General features: G+C 37.1%; 1 protein-coding gene across 13 annotated transcripts in view; it reads right to left on the reverse strand.

The window, feature by feature from the left end:
- The window catches only part of IL33 (interleukin 33), a 122,575-nt gene that overhangs the window by 6,021 nt on the left and 97,094 nt on the right, over nucleotides 1-19,460 (reverse strand). For 11 of the 13 annotated variants that reach the window (XM_077148218.1, XM_077148219.1, XM_077148232.1 and 8 more), the window contains 3 exons: nucleotides 5,816-5,926; nucleotides 1,723-1,845; nucleotides 1,042-1,179 (listed from right to left, as the gene is read on the reverse strand). In XM_077148218.1, coding sequence (XP_077004333.1) covers nucleotides 1,042-1,179; nucleotides 1,723-1,845; nucleotides 5,816-5,915 — 361 coding nt within the window. In that variant the 5' untranslated portion in view covers nucleotides 5,916-5,926. Of the gene's footprint in view, nucleotides 1-1,041; nucleotides 1,180-1,722; nucleotides 1,846-5,815; nucleotides 5,927-10,318; nucleotides 10,797-14,213; nucleotides 14,486-19,460 lie in introns of those variants that run through there. The other 2 variants (XM_077148228.1, XM_077148230.1) reach the window with 2 other exon arrangements.

Genomic DNA, 19,460 nt, shown 5'->3' on the forward strand with positions numbered 1-19,460 from the left:
CACTTTGTCATTGTTAGTGTTTTGTTCTTTTAGGAGTTAGATGACACACCTTTATGCCATTCAAAGGTTGAGGTATTAAATTTGAATGGGACTAAGGGTGCCGGCCTTGTGAAGGCCATGGTTGTGTGCTTATAGGAGGGGCTCCAAGTGGTCTAAGAAACTGGGCAAGAAGAGACTGTGTTTTGATGGACATAGATAAATGAATACCCATCTCTAAGGTACAGAGTGACTCAGAGTCTTCAGACAGTTCTGGGGAATGCAGGTGTGAGCCTCATTCTATCTTCTAAATAATACGGACATTAAATCACGGAACACAAAGAAAATTATAATCTTTTTAAAAATGATATGCTGGGATAAACTGAAGCAAATTTGGGGACTACCAATATAAGGCTGGAGAAAAAAAATCATTACATTTTCTTTACATTACAGAATTATGTTAAGAAAAATAATATAGAAATATTAAGGAGAATATTAAATATTGAATTTGTGTATGAACTTTTAATTGAAATTATTTAAAAATACTTCATGAGAAATGTCCGCATGCTTCTCGTAACTTAAGATGTTTATATTAGGAATAGAGCGTGTAATTCCTGATAGTTTCTAATGATGACCTCTTCAATTCTTGACAGTCACCATGTACTTGGAACTTTGCACAAATAGTAGATAAAATTTAAAGCTATCTTAACAATTATTGAAAATGTGTTAACAGTTGAAGTTATATTTTTAAAATATAACAGCTTTCTTTTGATTGTCAAAATGTTGAAATTTCTTGGGTTAACGGGTTTTTCTCAAGGGATAACTCCCCAATCCCACCCCCAGGGATAAGGCATATGAAATTCTAATCCATAGTAGCATTTTAAAATAATGATGGTGTGCTAAACTGCAGAATGCATCTAGTTTGCCTACCACTAAATGGGCACATCAGTGGCAAATGGACAGACATTTCTAATACATGCTAACACAGACTTGGTGTTAGCACTTGCCAGGCTCTTGTGTCTTACCTCCTGCTTACCCCCACTGCACCTCTGCTACTAGTCATACCTGTGACTTTTCCTGTTTTGGTTTGTGACGGGCTCTCAAGTATGTTAAAGGCGAGGGCGGGCTCCACAGCAGGCTGTTTAAGGACTGGCTCCTGCTGATAGGCAGCGAGTACTGGATGCTGCTCCCTGTGCTGGTTGCCTACAGAAAAGGAGTAGGGGTAGGGCTGGACAGTCAGCTCCCAGTCTGCACAAAACACCCTCTGAGAATCTCCAGTTGAGGCTGCTGCTGCCTGGGGTGATTGACCCCAGGGCTTCGGTCTGAAGAGATCAAGGCTACCTGGCACACTTACAACCCAGTTAAGGCACACCCATAGGAGACCAGGAGGAAAAGGAACTAGTCACTTAGGTCTCAACACCCAAGAGTCAACCACTAATAACATTTTCATTTACTTCCTTTAAACTTAAGGAAAAAATCACTTAAAAATATAACTGTAAATGTCCTGTATATATAATTTTATATATTCTGTTTTCACTTAACATTAAACCATTTCACCATGCTATTAAAAACTCTTTATATGCCCTTTTTTCAATGACTAACAAACTAGTCCACTATCTTTAGTCTCTCCAAGAGGAAAGTTTGGGTGAGGAATAAAAATTATACATCTAGATGTGAAAAATCAAGTCAAATATATGTCCATCACTTTATTTAAAGAATTGCCACAAAGTATATACTTCCCCTTACCTGTTTTTGGTGGATGCCTATTGGTAGTTTTTTTACTAAAGTAACAGATCTTTTTTTTGATGATGTGGGAGCGTAGCTTCATATGGTATACCTGGCAAACTTCTTTAGCCGTCCGTTGGGATTCTAAATGATTGAAAGAAAATTGTGATCCTGTTTCATTCCATCTATCCTCATCCTTTTACAAATCCTAAGTATAGCAGACCAAGAAAGCAAGTCCAGGTCCAAGGTCTCATCAGAAACACTTGAGGTAAGTTGTTAGAAAATTCAGAGTTCTTTGGATTGTGGACACATAATGTAGGGCATATATTGTATATATGTTGTACTTTCCATGGGAATTAGGGAGCACTCCATAGCAAAAATTAGTAATTTCATAGCGAAACAAGAAAATTCATACCACATGAAATAAATAAAGACCTTATATTGGTTCCAACCAAGATTTAAATGTCAAATGAGTTTAGGCCATATTTTGTTGTTAAATGAATTATAAAAAAACTTTAGGTTTTAAAAAAGTTTTGGTTTTCAGAATTGCATATAAAGGGTTGTGGACTGTCACCCAAGATATTTCAATCTTTGCCTAACTGAGGGGAGACTCTGATAGTCATATGAAATCTGCAATCCTTCCTACTCACATGTAATATATTTTTAATAATTTCAGAGGGATAGCTGTGGTCTATAAAAGTTATTGATATTAAAAATAGCTACAGTAGGTCGAGCACTGTGCTGATAATTTTACATTTATTTCATTTAATCTTCACAATAATCTTTCAAGGTTGCCATTACTATCCCCATTTTATAGATGATAGCTGAGGCTCCTAGGAGTCAGGACACTTGCCCAAGGTCATAGGGTTAGTGAGAAGTTGTGACTCAAGTGTGAATAATATTGAGGCTACTTTTTTCCCACTCTTCTCATTTAAGAAAATACTACATTGCAATTTGAGGAACTATCAAAAGGCAAATTCAAATTAGATCACTTGAAGTAAAAAAGTTAACCAAAGAACAGTTCTTGGTCAGCCAAAGTAAACTTTTAATTTTAAATAGAAAATTTAATTTTCTAGTTGAAAATCATGAAATCATAAAAAGTCAAGTCTACTAGGAAAGAAAATTGAATACTTGAGTCAGGATCTCAATTTTTAACATTATGGTAAATGAACCATTAAGCAATATATGTAATATAACCAAATTTCAATTATTTACAGTAATTCAGAATATGAAAATAATTATTTGTGACTTTGGGATCCATTCTATGATTTTTTTTCCCTAGAAGATTTGCCTTTTTAATGTTATGTCTTTCAACTGAAGTAGAATAAATCTTATTAGGTACTATTTTGAACCTTCTAAACCTTGCCCCCAATTCAGGGAGACGACAGCTACCTTGTATTATTTTCTACTGTCTAAGCAGAAAACCACTTACACCCACCCCGGAACACCCTAACAGTGCCTCAACATCAGTAACACCCTTCAGGCCAAATACAATACGTCTGCTGGGTGGGTCTGTTTCAAAGCTCCCGTATAGTGACCTTGTCTAGACCTGTAAATTAAGGAGGCTGAAATGTTAGGAAGGGGAAGGAGTTGATAGATGTGGAGGAGAGGAAGTGGGAGGGGAAGATGGCCTAACCCTGGGAGTGGCATCCTAGAAACTGGGAGGGGATTTCCTCCAGGTCATCAAGTCCTCTACCCTGTTGGTACAGAAATGCTGTGCAGGTAACCAGAACGCGTGTGGGACCTGATGGTATGGACACCCGTAGAGGTGGACACTGAGTCATGTGGCTTGGTGAGCCGAGGATCTGTGTCAGATCCTAGTATCCAGAGGGAGGGGAAGGGGACAGAAATAAACAAACTTGCTTGTTGCTTGAGGGCTCTGAGCAGAAGACTTTTAGAAAATAAATATGTGACATTTTTTGTACCATGAGTTTTGAGTAGTGGTTACATGTTTCACAACTATCTATTGGGTTTTTGACTAGTGGTATTCAAAGTATTATGATTTTAGTATTAAAATTGAACCAATGTTATTGGAAAGGAAAATCTGCTAAGGGACAATAAAAATAATGTGATGCATTCCAAAGCCATATACTGGCATACCTCATCTTATTGTACTTTGCTTTATTGTGCTTCGAGATATTGCATTTTTTACAAATTGAAGGTTTGTGGCAACCCTGTGTTGAATGAGTCTGTCAGTGCCAATTTTCCAACAGCATATGCTCACTTCGTGTCTCTGTGTCACATTTTATTTAAGGTATGTACATTTTTTTAGACCTAATGCTATTGCACACATAATAGACTAAGTATAGTGTACAAATAACTTTTATAGGTACTGGGAAACCAAAAAATTCATGTGACGCTTTATATTGGGATATTTGCTTATTGCAATGGTCTGGAATAAGAACCACAATATCTCCAAGGTATACCTGTAAATGATTTGAAGATTATTTTTATCACTGTTCCTATAAATGTTGTAAATATGCAGATAGAGCCAGTGCATTCTTTAAAAAGGGGTTACATTTTAACATTTAATCTGTATCGGTGCTAGTTGAGAAAACTCATTCCAATATCTATGAAGAGCCCACATGTCCAGGTCAAAGAAAATAAACCCTTTATTTAGAAGGAATTTTGGTACCCACTGAGTCATAATTTCTTCACAGAACATTTTGACCCAGCTACAAGTAAAAGGATTAATTTAACTGAGATTTCCTGGCCACAGTCAAATAGTCTTTTCTCTAATTATCAAAGAACAGTGTGGGTGGGCAAGAGACTCAGGGAAGACAGAAAGGAGCAGAAAAATGATGCTCTTCAACATTGCTTTTTCTCTTAGCATTACAGATGTTCAGGGAAATGGAGGGGAACACAAAGGAATGTCAGTATATTCAGAGGGTATGCCGGTATATTCGGTGGCTGACATTCATCTGGGGTAGTTTCGACATTAAGACCATCCTGGCCATTGAGTGGGTTCTTGAGGGATTTGCTGACTGTCAGACAACAGGCCTATGTACTCTTCTTCTTTCTGGACGCTAGTCCTTTTTCTCACTGGACCCCACAGCAGAAGAGACTCAAGTGCTAGTGGTTAGAGGGCAAAGGGATCTGGCAGGTGAGTGGGCAGAGGCGTGAGTACGTACCGTGCTCTTCTACTTGATAAGAAACAGTGTCATCAGAACCCAGCTATGTCATAGTTTACTGCTTAACCCACACCTCTCTTTCTCAAAGCCCATCTCTTGGGCTCACATTACCATTTTAAAGACCCCCTTTCCAGCCTCCACCATCATTCCTTATCCTCTTTTCTTGTCAGCCTGTGAGGACTCTATTAACTTTCTTTTGTGTTACTGCTTCCATATGAAAAACAGGAATATGAATTTGCATGACTCTTCCTTAGAACAGATCATTTTGAAGATCAAAGTGGTATTGTAGCCCTGTCATCTCAGAGCTGTGAGTGCTACTTGATTTTATTTTACAATCCAACTTATTTCAAACCTCTTGAGTTTGCAGTTGGATAGATGAACATCATTTGGTCAGTTCTGCTTTATTTGGGGCCTGGATGAGTCAAGTGTCATCGCTTGTTATTCTCTCCTTTATCAGAAGTGGCAAGTCAAGGTCATATGATATACCAAAGGCCTTAATAAATATTTGTTGAATGAAAGTGGATCAGTTTAAATTTTGTTAGTAAATCTGGGAGAAGGGTTTTGAGATTTGGGATTCAGTTGCAGGAAGTGTTGGGAAAGAGAAGGTGCTGATATGAAAGACTGTAATTAAGTTTATTGCTATTAGCAGCTTTAAATTATATGAGCTATTTCCATCCTGTGAGGTATCAAAAAAGCAAAAATTAACTAGACCCAGGCTGTTTAAATCATACTTATGAGTCATCCTTTTCAATTTCAGTTCTTGTATTCTCAGTAACTTTTTTTTTTTTTTTTAACATGGGCAGGCACCGGGAATCGAACCCGGGTCCTCTGGCATTGCAGGCAAGGATTCCTGACTGCTAAGCCACCGTGGCCCATCCCTCAGTAACTTTTGGTAAGGTAGCCTATATGAAGATAGGAATGCTTAAGAATTGATAACAGATAAAAATAAAATGCAAAACAATCAGAAATGCGTAAATCCTTACTTCTCAGCTTGGGAGATTTTGCTGGGATTTTGCCTGTTGAATTGTTCAGCTTTGCTGGTGATATTTTGGTGGTTGATTTAGGCTTCATTTTGGGTTTCATGGTTCAAGCTTCTGTTGGATTAAAATATAAATTCAGTTCTCTTAGCTTGCAAATAAATAGAAACAACTGTAGTTAAATCAATATAAATTTGATAACATAATCAAATAGAGCAAATAGCTATCTCAGTAAAATTTTAAAATAGTATGTGGAGTATAGTCCAAGAACAAAAAGAGCTGCAAAAAATCTTAAACTTTACTTAGTGGGCTTATTGTTAGTGCTAATGTTAGTGTTCTAATTCTGAGTCTGTTGTGTTAGATTAAAAGAGCAAATAAATAGATGTATTGATGTTATAGGATTTTCACAGTAGGGGGAAAGAGATACAAATACAAAACAAAAATAGGTAAGTTGAGCATGTAACACCCTGTTGTGCCAGAAAGCAGTGAGTCGCTCAAAATTAATACTGAGCCACCTTTAAGGATCTTCCACAGGCCAAATTTGCATTTGGCATTAAAACTTAAGCATTAAAAAAGATAACTGATTATAAAGCATTTGATGAAAAAAAGAAACCCACAAGTCCATAGCAGTTCTCAAAGATGAATGAATGAATGAATGAAGAGAGAACCTAAGCATTACAGAAGGAATGATAGAATTGGAAAAGTCACCACTTTGCAACCTTCGATTAATACTAGATTCAGGCAAGGATCATCAATGGATGCCAAAACCATTGGGTGAGTGAGTGCTGGGGAACAGAATATTCACATTATACTCTACTATCACCCACTGATCACTTACTAATTGGAAGAGGGAAAAATGTACACACAGAAATTTGGCAATTTCCACCTTAACCTAAGTGATCAGGCTCAGTATCATTAAGAGTGTTACACCTGGAAACCATGGCCTCCTGATGTGGGGCCATTTGAAGTTTACAGTGTCACTGTTCTCGTTATACATGTTTAGCCTGAATCTGAACAAGCCTGTAGGGATGGATAAACACTTTTTTGTAAAGGGCCCAAAAGTAAATCTTTTAGTTTTTGTGGGCCACATAAAATCTCTGTATTATAGTCTTCTTTGTGTGTTTTTTTTTTTTTTACAACCCTTAAAAAGTTTAAAATCCATTCTTAGCTCAAGGACTATGAAAAAACAGCCAGGGACAGAATTTGATCCAAAGGCTGTAGTTTGGCCATCTTTATCTAGAACTCCCTTTGTGAAACCATTTTTAGGCATTCAAGACATGTAACATCCCTATGATATCGACAATGTTTCACAAATATATTTTTGTAAATGTTTATGATTATGTTTCTCACATATGCATAGATGCCTCCTCTGCTATAAATTGCAGAAAACTCCATATTGTTTCAATTTGGTCCTGTAACCCAGCATGGTCATTAATGTGTGGCAAGGTTGCTTTGGTTTGTAGAAGGAGCAGAGCTTCTTTTCCAGTCCCAAACTTTCTCCTACTGTCTGAAAGTCTACCAATAGGTACTGCTTCTTTTGTTAAGCATTGCCCTTTTTATTTGCTATTATTAAAACAAAAATTTAAATCATTCCAGGATTACCATTTAAATCTCTTAAATTTTGTGTGAATCAGCTTTTCTGACAGGGCAAGAAGGAAGTGTTGCATTCTTGGTTAAGAGACATCATTGGAAGATAATGAGTCAGTCCCTGGGCAGTTCCTTAGAGGCTAAAATTCCAAATCACTTATCTCATCAGGTGGAGCTATCATCTTACAGGCAGGCAGCCTATGTTCTAGCCAGTCACAATGAGCAAAATCCCTTAATGGCGGGGCAGTTGGGAACTCCATTTTGCTAAGGGAGTGAATATTATTCTCATACATCTTGAGGACCTTATATCAGTTCTCACCTTCTTTTTCTGATCCTCCTACCTTTATTGACCAAGAGCACCTAGAAACAAAGAACCTTAGACATCAATTTACTGAGCCGCTTGCTCAACACCTGAGTGGAATGAGAGACTTTGAAAGGTTAAGTATCTTGCCCAGAACCCCCAAAAGCAGAACTGGAGCCTGAACCTCGTCTCTTGACCCGTGCCTTGGACCTCTCCCCACTATTTTCCCCCAAAACTGGAAGAAAACATCAGCGTTGGGACTTTAACCTCAAATGCTCAGCCTTTGTTTATGCAAAAAAGTATCCATCTTTTCAAAGTGGAAATACAAAAGTTTAAAAAGCACATGAAAAGATGTGCAACGTCACTAGCTATTAGGGAAATGCAAATCAAAAGCACGGTGAGATATCATTTCACACCTACTAAAATAGACACAATGAAAAAATACAGAAAAGTATAAGAGGTGGAAAGAATGTGGAGAAACAGGAACATTCACGCACAGCTGGTAGGAATGTAAAATGGGACAGCTGCTGTGGAAGACAGCGTGGCAGGTCCTCAGGAGGCTAAGTATAGAACTGCTGTGTGATGCAGCAAACTCACTACTAGGTATATACCCAGAGGAACTGAAAGCAGGGACACGAACAGGCATTTGTACTCCGATGTTCACAGTGGCATTATTCAAATTTCCAAAAGATGAAAGCAACCCAAGTGTCCATCAATGGATGAATGGATAGAAAAATGTGGTACATACATACAATGGCTGTGAAGGATTGAAGTCTTGATACACGTGACAACATGGATGAACCCTGAAGACATCATGTTAAGTGAGATAAGCCAAATACAAAAGGACAAATATTGTATGATCTCAGTAATATGAGCTAATTATAATAAGCAAGCTTGTAGACTTAAAATCAAGAATTCAGGTTACCAGAGATAGAATGAGGGTAGAAAATGGGAATCCAATGCTTCATTTATGCAGAATTTTTAATCAAGTTTTTTGTAGATATTTAGAAATAGATAGAGGTGGCAGTAGCACATTATTGTGAGTATAATTAACAGTGATGAATTATTTGTGTGAATGTGGTTGAAAGGGGAAGTTTAGGGTTGTGTATGTCATTAGAAGGAAAGTTAGAGAATAAAACATGGGGCCGTATAACGTAGGGAACTTTCTTGTGGGCTATAGTTAATAGTACAAATATAAGAATGCTTTTATGAACGGGAAGAAATGTCCATTACTATTACAAGGTGTTAATAGTAGTGGTAATGCGAAAAAAAAACACCCACCAACTAAAGCAAACTATGAAGTACAGTTAACAGTAATATTTTAATATTCTTTCATCAGTTGCAACAAAGTTACCACACCAATGCTAAGTGTCAATGATACAGAGGCATAAGAGGTATGAGATTTTTCTGTCTGGAGTAATAAGAATATTCTAAATTGATTGTGATGATAAACATACAACTCTGTGAATATACTGCAAGCCATGGATTGTATACCTTGGATAGATTGGTATGTGAATATATCTCAATAAAACGGCTTTTTAAAAAAAAAATGTAGTTGTCTTACTACTATGAAATAAAGTTCTGAGTATAACATCAATTTGTAATCATAAAGTGTGTAATAATGCAGTTAGGTAACCCTATCGTACTTTAAATTGTACAGAAAATATTTCAGCTAGTACCCTACATACAATAGACACTCAGGTAATACTACTGATAACAGAAAAATTGCATTGTTATTTAAATTCTTTTTTGCTTTTATCCAAGGATCTTTTATCTTAGAAAGAGATTCACTCCAACATAAAATATTGCGGGTGTGCGAGGTTAGTTCAGTGGAGAATTCTTGCTTCCCATGTGGGGAGACCTGGCTTCGATTCCTGGCCCACACACTTCCCAAACAAACAAAGAAAGCAACGAAAGCAAACAATCAAACAAAAAAAGTTCAACAAATGGTGCAGCAATAACAGGATACTCACATGGAAAAAGAATGAAATGTGACCCTGCCATACAACATATAATATATATATTGATATTTATTTATTTTACACTAAAGAATAAATCTGGGAAATGTTTCAATCTATATGCCACTTCACATTAGCATAGTAAAGGTATTGGTAAGTCCTTCATTGAAGAATCATGAGTAGTTTTGTTTAACTAATTATTTCCAGTAATTATATGATCTTGTAACCTTGTTTCCCTTAGAACACCTCCATGGGCTAGATTGAGAGAATACACTTGGAGGAACTCTGCTCTATATTAACATGAGCTTGCATAGTTGAACAAAGTAAATAAATTTAAAATTTCACCATTATCATGGAGTCATTGACACAGAGAATGTCACAGCAGCTTTTTTAGAATTATGTAATGCCAAAAGTATAATCAGGAAATATTTTCAAATTCTATTCCAAAAAAATAAGCATTTTCTTCAAACAACCCACACATCTTATACCTTAATATATACGCTCTTTTCACCATTTTGCATACTTAAAATTTACTCTTCACTCTCCTATTGTTAAATCAGTAATATTTCAGAATATATGGCAATATAAACTTCACTGTTACTTTTTTTCTGCTTCTTCCAATGATACATGGCAAATATTTTACGTTATGGTTATAATACTCACCTAGATTGTAATTTGAAGGGCTGTTCTCTGATGATATGGTTTCCTGTAGTTAATATTTGGTAGTAGTAATGCCACTGGAAGTTACTTTCCAATTTTACTTTTATATCCACACACATGGATTAGGCAATATTTAGTGACAGCTTTTGATAAATGAGTAATCAGAGCATTGAATGAATTAAAACATGTGGGGGCATATCTTATTCCTATAGTCAGATCCTTAACAGAACTCTCAGTTTGTTTATTTGCGCTGTAGCACTTTGAATGAGTTATACTTAGTCAATCATTACTTATTATAAAACCTCTGTGATGTGGACTTTATTACTCAATAGGGACTCTACAAGGGCCCAGATAATTTAAATGTTTCTCTTTTTTACAGAAAGTTTGAAACTTTTTAAATGATACCTATGCCCTTAGGAAATTTGTAAATGACAGGAAAGCACATATTCTGTACATCCTGACATTCTTTTTTCTATGCAGAAATATTGCACACATACACATCTCTTTTTTTACTAAAAAATCGAATCATATTGCAAATAATAGTTTGCAAGCTGCCTTTACATTTTCTGATTAACACTGTATCACGAACATTTCCACGTCAGAAAAAAACATTATTTTACTAGTAGCATTATGCTACTGTTATGCTATAATAGTAGTGTTATGCTACTCTTATAATTATGCAATTATTCTAAATAGCATTCAAACATATGACTATACCATAACCAGTCTTTTATTGGTCAACATTTTGGCTGTTTCCAATTTTTTCTTTTCTTTTTTCCTAATGACCAATGTTGCAATTGACAACTCTCTCTCCCTCTCTCTTCCATCTCTCTCTCTCTCTCTCTCTCTCTCTCTCTCTCTCTCTCTCTCTCTGTTGTGATTCTGGAAAACCTTTATACATTTATTGGTAGGGTAAATTCCTAGTAGTCTGATTGCTGAATCAAAAAATACATGCATCATATTGATAAATATTGCCCAATTGACTCCTGGAAGGTTTCTTTCAATTTATAATTCCATCAAGAACCCATGTTAGTGCCCTTTTCTCCACATCTTAGCAGCAGTAGGTGTCATCATCTAAAATGTTTGCCTTTCTAAAAAGTGGAAAAATCTTATGTTTTGAATTTTGTTTCTTTAGTTATTTTGTGAGATTGAGCATTTAAAAAACATATTCGTGGCCAACTTCTGTAAATTATTCGTTTTTATGAACTGTTTTAAATTAAGAAATTTACCCTGGTCTGTGATGTGAATTGCAACTTTTTCCCTTGTCTTTTTTTTTTTTCTGAACTTATCCTTGTAGAGGTATCCAAGAAACAGGATATTCAGGTTTTATTTGCTTTGCTGTTATTACTGATTTACCTGGGGCACTTATGTGTAATCTTATCACATTCATAGTCATTGTTAGTGACTCACACCTCTACTTTCACATATACTTTTTTCTTAGCAATTTATCCCTCTTAGATATGTGTTACCTCGTCGTGGTTACTATTCCAAAAACCATCAGGAATTCCCTGACGTGCAGTAAATCCATCTCCTTCTTGGAGTGTGCTGCCCAGGTCTTCTTTGTCTTTTTTTCAGCTAGAGAGGTTTTCTTCATCAGTATGATGTCCTATGACTGCTACATTGCCACCCCTTGCACTAGGGGGTTAGTGTCACCTCAGGTTTGTGCCTGCAGATGTCATTGGACTCTTAGCTCAAGGGACTGGTCATGCCACTCTTCACACAGGGAATATATTCAGGTTCCTTTCCTTGGTTCCAATGTGATATGTCAGATCTCGTGTAACAATTGTATAGATCCTAAGGGTCTCGTCCTCTGATGTGTACTTTGTTGAATATGTGCTCCTTGACGTAGGTACATTAATAAATTCATCATGGTTTGTCTTTTTTTTTTCTTTATTAGAGAAGTTGTAGGTTTACAGAACAATTATGGATAAAAAAGGAGACTCCCATATACCACCCTTTTATTAATGCTGTACATTGTGGTGAAACATTTGTTACGATCGATGACAAAGCACATTTTTATAATTGAACTATGAACTGTAGTCCCTGATTTAACTTAGGTTCACTGTTTGTGTAGTGTAGTTCTAAGTCTTGAAAAGATATTTCTCCAAAGAAGATAAACAAATGGCCAGAAAGCACATGAAAAGATACTCAACATCATTAGCTATTAAGGAAATGTCAAAACTACAATGAGACACCATTTTAGATCCATTAGAATGGCTGCTATTAAAAAAAAGGAAAATAACAAGTGTTAGAGAGGATGCAGAAAAAGAAGAACACACATTCATTGCTGGTGGCAGTGTAAAATGGTGCAACCACTGCAGAAAACAGTTTGGCAATTCTCAGAATTACCATATGACCCATCAATCCCATTTCTAGATATATGCCCGAAAGAATTGAAAGCAGGGACTCAGATATTTGCACATCGATGTTCATAGCAGGATTGCTCAATATTGCCAAAAGATGGAAGCAACCGGAGTGTCCATCAATGGTGAACAGATAAAATGTGGTATATACATGCAATGGGGTATTAGTCAGCTATAAAAAGGACTGAGGTTCTGACACATGTGGGAACATGGATGAAACTTGAAGACATCATGTTGAATGAAATAAGCCAAATATAAAAGGACAAATTGTGCATGATCTCATTGATTTGAAATAATTTGGATAAGCAGACTCTTAGAAACAGGATGTAGAATGTAGGTTATCAGGGTTGGGGTAGGGATAGGGAGTGGGAAGTTAAGGCTCAAAATGTATGGGGTCTCTACTTGGAATGGTGCGAATATTTGTGTAATGTACGGTGGTGATGTTAACATAACATTGTGAGTGTAATTAACAGCACTGAAATATATATCTTAATGTAATTAAAAGGAGCTATGTTAGATTGTACATATGGCAATAGAATAAACATTTTTAAAGGTCCTTAGTGCCAGGAGTGCAAAGGTAGTTCAAGGGTAGAATTCTCGCCGGCAATGTGGGAGACCGGGGTTCAATTCCTGACCCATGCACTTCCAAAAACAAATAGACAAGCAAAACAAACAAAGGAAAAAAAACATAAAAAATTCAATAAGTTGTGCTACAATAATGGGATATTCACATGGAAAAAGAAAGAAATGTGACCCCCACCATACAGCACACACACAAAAAAGTAAAAAAATCCTTAGTGTCATTTATCTTTAGATTTTGTTAATGTCATTTTTGGGCACAAAGAAGTTTTCAAATTTTAGGTGGTAAAATTTAATCAATATTTTCTTTTGGAACATCTGGATTTTGTATCCTGCTTCAAAAGACTGACTCTGCTTTAAAGATTGTAGTAAATTTACTTATACTATTTTCTAAAACATCATGTTCAATATTTTATGTCCAAACTTTGATTGATCCACTATTAATTTTTATATAAATAGTAAGTTACAGATTTTCTAACAAACATATTTGTAGCACAATTTAGAGAGAGTTGTGTTTCATATGCTCTGTTGGGACCAGACTACAATGGGCTTGTGAATGCTACAGTATGGATTTTGAATTTTATTCTATAGTCAACAGGCTCTTTTTTTGTTTGTTTTTAAAATTTTTGTTGTGGTAACATCTGCTCAACACAAAATTTCCCATTTTAACTACTATCATGCATATAATTCAGTGCTATTAAGTTCATAATCTTGTCCTACCAACATGAACACCCATTACTAAATTTTTCATCATCCAAACAGAAACTCTGTACCCACCAAGTAATAACCCCCTGTTCTAGTTTGCTAGCTGCCAGAATGCAATACAGCAGAAATGGAATGGCATTTAAAAGGGGGAATTTAATGAGTTGCTAGTTTACAGTTCTGAGGCTGAGAAAATGCCCCAATTAAAACAAGTCTATAGAAATGTCCAATCAAAGGCATCCAGGGAAAGATACCTTGGTTCAAGAAGGCCGATGAAGTTCAGGTTTTCTCTCTCAAGTGAGAAGGCTCATGGCGAATGCAGTCAGAGTTCCTCTCTTGGCTGAAAGGGCACATGGCGAACACGGCATCATCTGCTAGCTTTCTCTCCTGGCTTCCGTTTTCATGAAGCTCCCTGGGAGGCACTTTCCTTCTTCATCTACAAAGGTTACTGGCTGGTGAACTCTCTGCTTCGTGGTGCTGCAGCATTCTCTGCTCTCTCTGAATCTCTCATTCTCCAAAATATTTCCTGTTTTATAGGACTCCAATAAACCAATCAAGACCCACCCAAATGGGTGGAGACATGTCATCCCTTAATCCAGTTTAACAACCACTCTTGACTAAATCACATCATCCAGGGAGATGATCCGATCACAGTTTCAAACATACATATTGAACAGAGACCATTCTACCCTTATGAAATGGGATTTATATTCAAACATGGCTTTTCTTAGAGAGCATACTTCCTTTCAAACCAGCACACTCCCCTTTCCATCCCTCAGTACCTAGTCCCTGGTAACATTTAACCCACTCTCTGCATCTATGTATTTGCCTATTCTAGGTGTTTTATATAAGTGGAATCGTACTGTATTTTTCCTTTTGTGTCTGGCTTATTGCATTCAATATTAGAGTAAAAGATTTGTTCACATTGTAAAATGTATCAGAACTTGTTCTTTTTTATGGCTGGATAATATTCCATTGTATGTATACAATAACTAGCACAAAGTTGATGGGACTAATAAGCAGTAAGTAAAGGTAATGCCAAAGGCATTTCATAGTCTTTTGGTATTAGAATGGAAAAAGACCCAGCAATCCCAGCTCCAGCTCTGCTAAGTCAAATGGTAGCTGAGTTGTTGAGTCAGGATTAATGTCCAAGTCTTTTCACTCCCAGCTTTTTTGGGGAGGTGCGGTGGGCGCAGGGATGGCTCCGTCCTCCACATTTCTTTTTGGAAGTGAGTGTACCAGCTCTGCACTGAGGCAGGAGGGGAACAGAGGAAAGTGAAAGGGGTGCCAGTGGTTATTGACAGGAGACCCAGTGGGAAGTAGTACATTGATAGGGAGCGATAATGAGCTCGATATGGGCAGATTGAGTTTGAAGTACTGATGAACAGTTACATGGAAATTCAGCATGAAGTGTAGCCGGGTTGGGGATGAGAGAGGTCAGAATAAGCTACATGGATATATGGTTCTTTTGTAAAGATGTGAGAGTTGATGGCGTGGGAGCAAATGAGATTGTCTCAACTGAGCGTAGAAAAGGAAGAGAAAGCTGTGGAGAGATGGAACTCTGGGGAATGTTACATTTAAGGGGTAAGAGAAGAAAAGGAGTTAGCAAAGAAGACCAGAGTAGGAAGCAAATAAAAGAAGAGTCCATATTATGAAGGCTAAGAGAGAAGGCAATCTCAAAAAGCAGGAGCAGTCAGCAATGAGTATTATAGTGAGCCAGCTGGAGATTAGCGACGTTGGAGAGAGTCCTGTAAACATGGTGGGAATCTCAGAGGACCTTCAGTGGACCACACAGAGTGGAGAAGGAGGAAGTGAGTTTTTTTTTTTCAAGAAGTTTAGTAATGAAAGGAAACAGAGAGAGAATGTTACCTTGACTGAGTAGCATGGGGATAAGATGATGTCACTTACTAGTTAGGCGATCTTGGCTAAGTTACTCAAGATCTCTAAAACCACAGTTTCCTCATAATAATATTAAATAATTGGTTTGTTGTGTGAATTAAACGAGATGGTTTATTTTAAGCACTTAGTACACTAGCAGGCACATCGTAGGAACTCAGTACATGTTTATTGTTGTTATTGTTGTTTTTTATTGGCACATGGGGCTTGGTACAGTGCGGAAAGTAAAAGAGAAAACTCATACAGCAAAGTCCTAGTGTACACAGAGTAGAAGTGGGGATTAGTTAGTTTAATCACATTACTTTCTTCCCACGACCTAAATATCATATTCAAGAAAGCTACAGGAATTTATAGAGCTCGGCTTTGTAGTTGATCTCCAGCAGTGTTTAGCTACTTGGGAGCAATAACAGATAAATCAGACTGTCAATTTATTCAGGATTGAGGGTTGGCAAGATATGAGTGACCAGAAATTAGAAAAAAACTAGTGAAAACATTGAACTGATTTACTTTGAAGTGAGTGCAAAGAAGGGAAACCAATTAAATCTGGAGAGGGTGATGGGTCAAGAAACCAATGAGGCCAGTGCTGTGCCAAGAACTAAAAGTCAAAAGGAGAAAAAGAATATGTTTGTAGAAAGAACAGATGGAGGAGAAGTAGAAAGATGGGAGGTTGTTGGGTACATTGGAATTCCAGTGTTCCCTAGCTTGGAGGAGAAGTCCTGGTGATAATGGTGTTCAGGATAAGGTTTTGTGAGTGAGTGTGAGGAATGTTAGTCATAAAAATAGGCACTGCAGTCTCCAAGGTTGACAACAGAGGCTGCACAGAGCAGAAAAGGGTGTCAGTGCCTCTGGTAACAGAATGGAAGGAAGTTAGCATAGCTGGGCTCAGGATTGAGATTAGAAAGGACAGTAGAAATGAGAAAGTGTCACCTTCTCTCCTGGCCCTGGGAAACAGGCACACAAAGAAAATGGGTTTTGAGAAAAGTGATGCCACCATCAGCTTAGGTAATAAAAAGGAATAGAAGGAGCTTTTGAAGGAAAAGAAGGAGGGAGAGAGGAGGAGAATAACTGTGTGGGAGAGAACTGTTTCAGAGAAAATGACATACATTTAAATTAACAACAAAACCAAATGAAGATTTTAATCTGTCAAGAAATAGTATCCTAAGTAGGATATTCATGAGTTAGTCATTTACCTCTGAGCAACAACAATCAGATACAGTCATTTTCAAAGTTTCAAATGTGTATGATTGCTTTTTAGGCTAGAGAAGGTTTCCAGAAACTTGTATTAAAAATAATTGAGTGCCTATTATGTGCCAGGGACTATGGATCCTACCAGAATTAACCAAGGGACACTGCCTGAATATTTTCACTTTACTTGATCACATTTTTAAATATCAGATTAACTGGAAAATAATTTAATTAATCGAGAACTTCTTCTTACATGTCAGGTAACGCCCTTTGATTAGCAGTTGTCCGCTTTTGAATTATTAGTACCCTCAAGAATGTTAAGATGATTGTTGGTCCTTTCCTCATTGTGAATATTACTTTTAAAATAAATTCATTTGATCAGATTAATTTCCTTTGAAGATCTTGTTAAAATGCAGAGTTTACAGGAAATGTCTATTAAAACACATTTTAACATGCTTGTCCATGTTTCTTGAAGATGATTGTATAATGATATAGCTTTCACAATGTGACTGTGTGATTGTGAAAACCTTGTGTCTGATGCTCCTTTTATCCACTTTATGGACAGATGAGTAAAACATATGGATTAAAAATAAATAAATAATGGGGAACAAATGTTAAAATACATTTAGTAGATTGAAATGCTAGTGATCAATGAAAGGGAGGGTTAGGGGGTATGGTATGTATGAATTTTTTTCTGTTTTCTTTTTATTTCTTTTTCTGAATTGATGCAAATGTTCTAAGAAATGATCATGATGATGAATATACAACTATGTGATGACATTGTGAATTATTGATTATATATGTAGAATGGAATGATCATATGTAAGAATGTTGGTGTTTGTATGTTGGTACATTTAATAAATAAAATAAATTTTAAAAGTACATGCTTGTTATGTAAAATTCGTATGATACAGAAAAGAGAACGTTTTAGTTTTGATGCCCTAGAAATTAGTTAAATGCTCTGAAAAGAGAAATGGATGGCAATCACTGTAAGGAAAGTCTAACTTCCCTGAGGTCCTGAGGTAAAAGATGATGCTAGATTTGTATTTTTGTTTGCACTACAACACCTGAAGTGGTCCCTAATAATAATAACAATAATAAATTGAACACTTTGTCTAGTGCTGGGCTAGGCACTAGGGCTACAGTAGTGAACAAAACAAAGTGTCTCCCTGGCCTCCTGGAGTTTACTCTCTATTGGAGGATTCAGATAGCAAAAAAAAAAAAAAAAAAAAAAAAAAAAAAAAAAAATCATGTATCATTTATGGACAGTGATAAGTAGGAATGAGGCTGGTGAAGATGAAGGAATGGAGTGATAGCAAGGTAGTGTGGTTAGAAAATATGGCAGAAGATGCAACCAAAGACTGCAGAGGGAGGAGGCAGAGGGCTCCTCGTGGGCAGAGAAAATTCCAGGGGCATAGGCCCTGGGATAGACAGAACTTGCGCTGTTCAGAGAACTGAGAAGGCCTGTATGGCTACAGCAGAGTGGGCAGTGAGGCTAGTGTAATGTGATGGGGTTGAAGATGGAAGAGGGCAGAGATCAGGTTTAACTGGGCCCTGGCGATCATGAGAAGGAGCTTGGATTTTATTCACAATGCCAGAGAAGAGTTATAAATAATGTGGGATGTGATTTGTTTTTCGTTTATAAAAGACAACTTTGACTGCCATACAGGGAACAGAATGGAGGGTACTAAGAAGGAAGTGGTGAGACCAGTAGAGGGTCTGCATTAAATTCAAACCCTTAATATAATGGTGATGATAATGATGATGAAAATGATGGTAGCAGCTACAATGTTTTGGGCATCTTCTGTGTAAAGCCAGATGCTTTACATATATTATCACTGTCAACCATGATTCTGGAGTCTAAGGTGTGATTGCTTCCATTTTAGAAATGAGGCACTACAGGACAGATCAGTTACATGTCTTGCAAAAGTTTATCTAGCTAGTAAGTGGCAGAGCCAGAATCTTACTGTGGTTGGCTCCAAAGCCAATGTTCTTTACTCTATGGAGAATTTTAGTGGAATAGGGTGGTATCAATTTCCAAGACCGTAAATTCCATCCACTGCTTTGCCAAGACTGCGTGACATTTGTGTGGAAAGAGTTGAGCTTTGGGTGGGATCATATAAACCCACTGCTGGTCACTAGAAAAATAACTGGGTTCCGGAGAAGATGGCGGCTTAGTAAGACGCGCGGGTCTTAGTTCCTCCTCCAGAAAAGCAACTAAAGAAACAGAAACAATACGAAACAGCTCCCGGAGTCACGACAGAGACCAAAAAAGACAGCGTACCCCATTCTGGAACGGCTGAACGGGTAGGGAGAATCCACTGCTGTGAGATACCCGAGGGGTGCACGTTTTCCCGGCTGGGGTGGCTGGCGTCTGGGGTCCCCTCCACGCACGTGGCTCCCCGGTCTGACTGGGAACA

The sequence above is a fragment of the Tamandua tetradactyla genome, chromosome 2 (genome assembly GCF_023851605.1).
Source record: "Tamandua tetradactyla isolate mTamTet1 chromosome 2, mTamTet1.pri, whole genome shotgun sequence".
NCBI classification, from domain to species: Eukaryota; Metazoa; Chordata; class Mammalia; order Pilosa; family Myrmecophagidae; genus Tamandua; species Tamandua tetradactyla.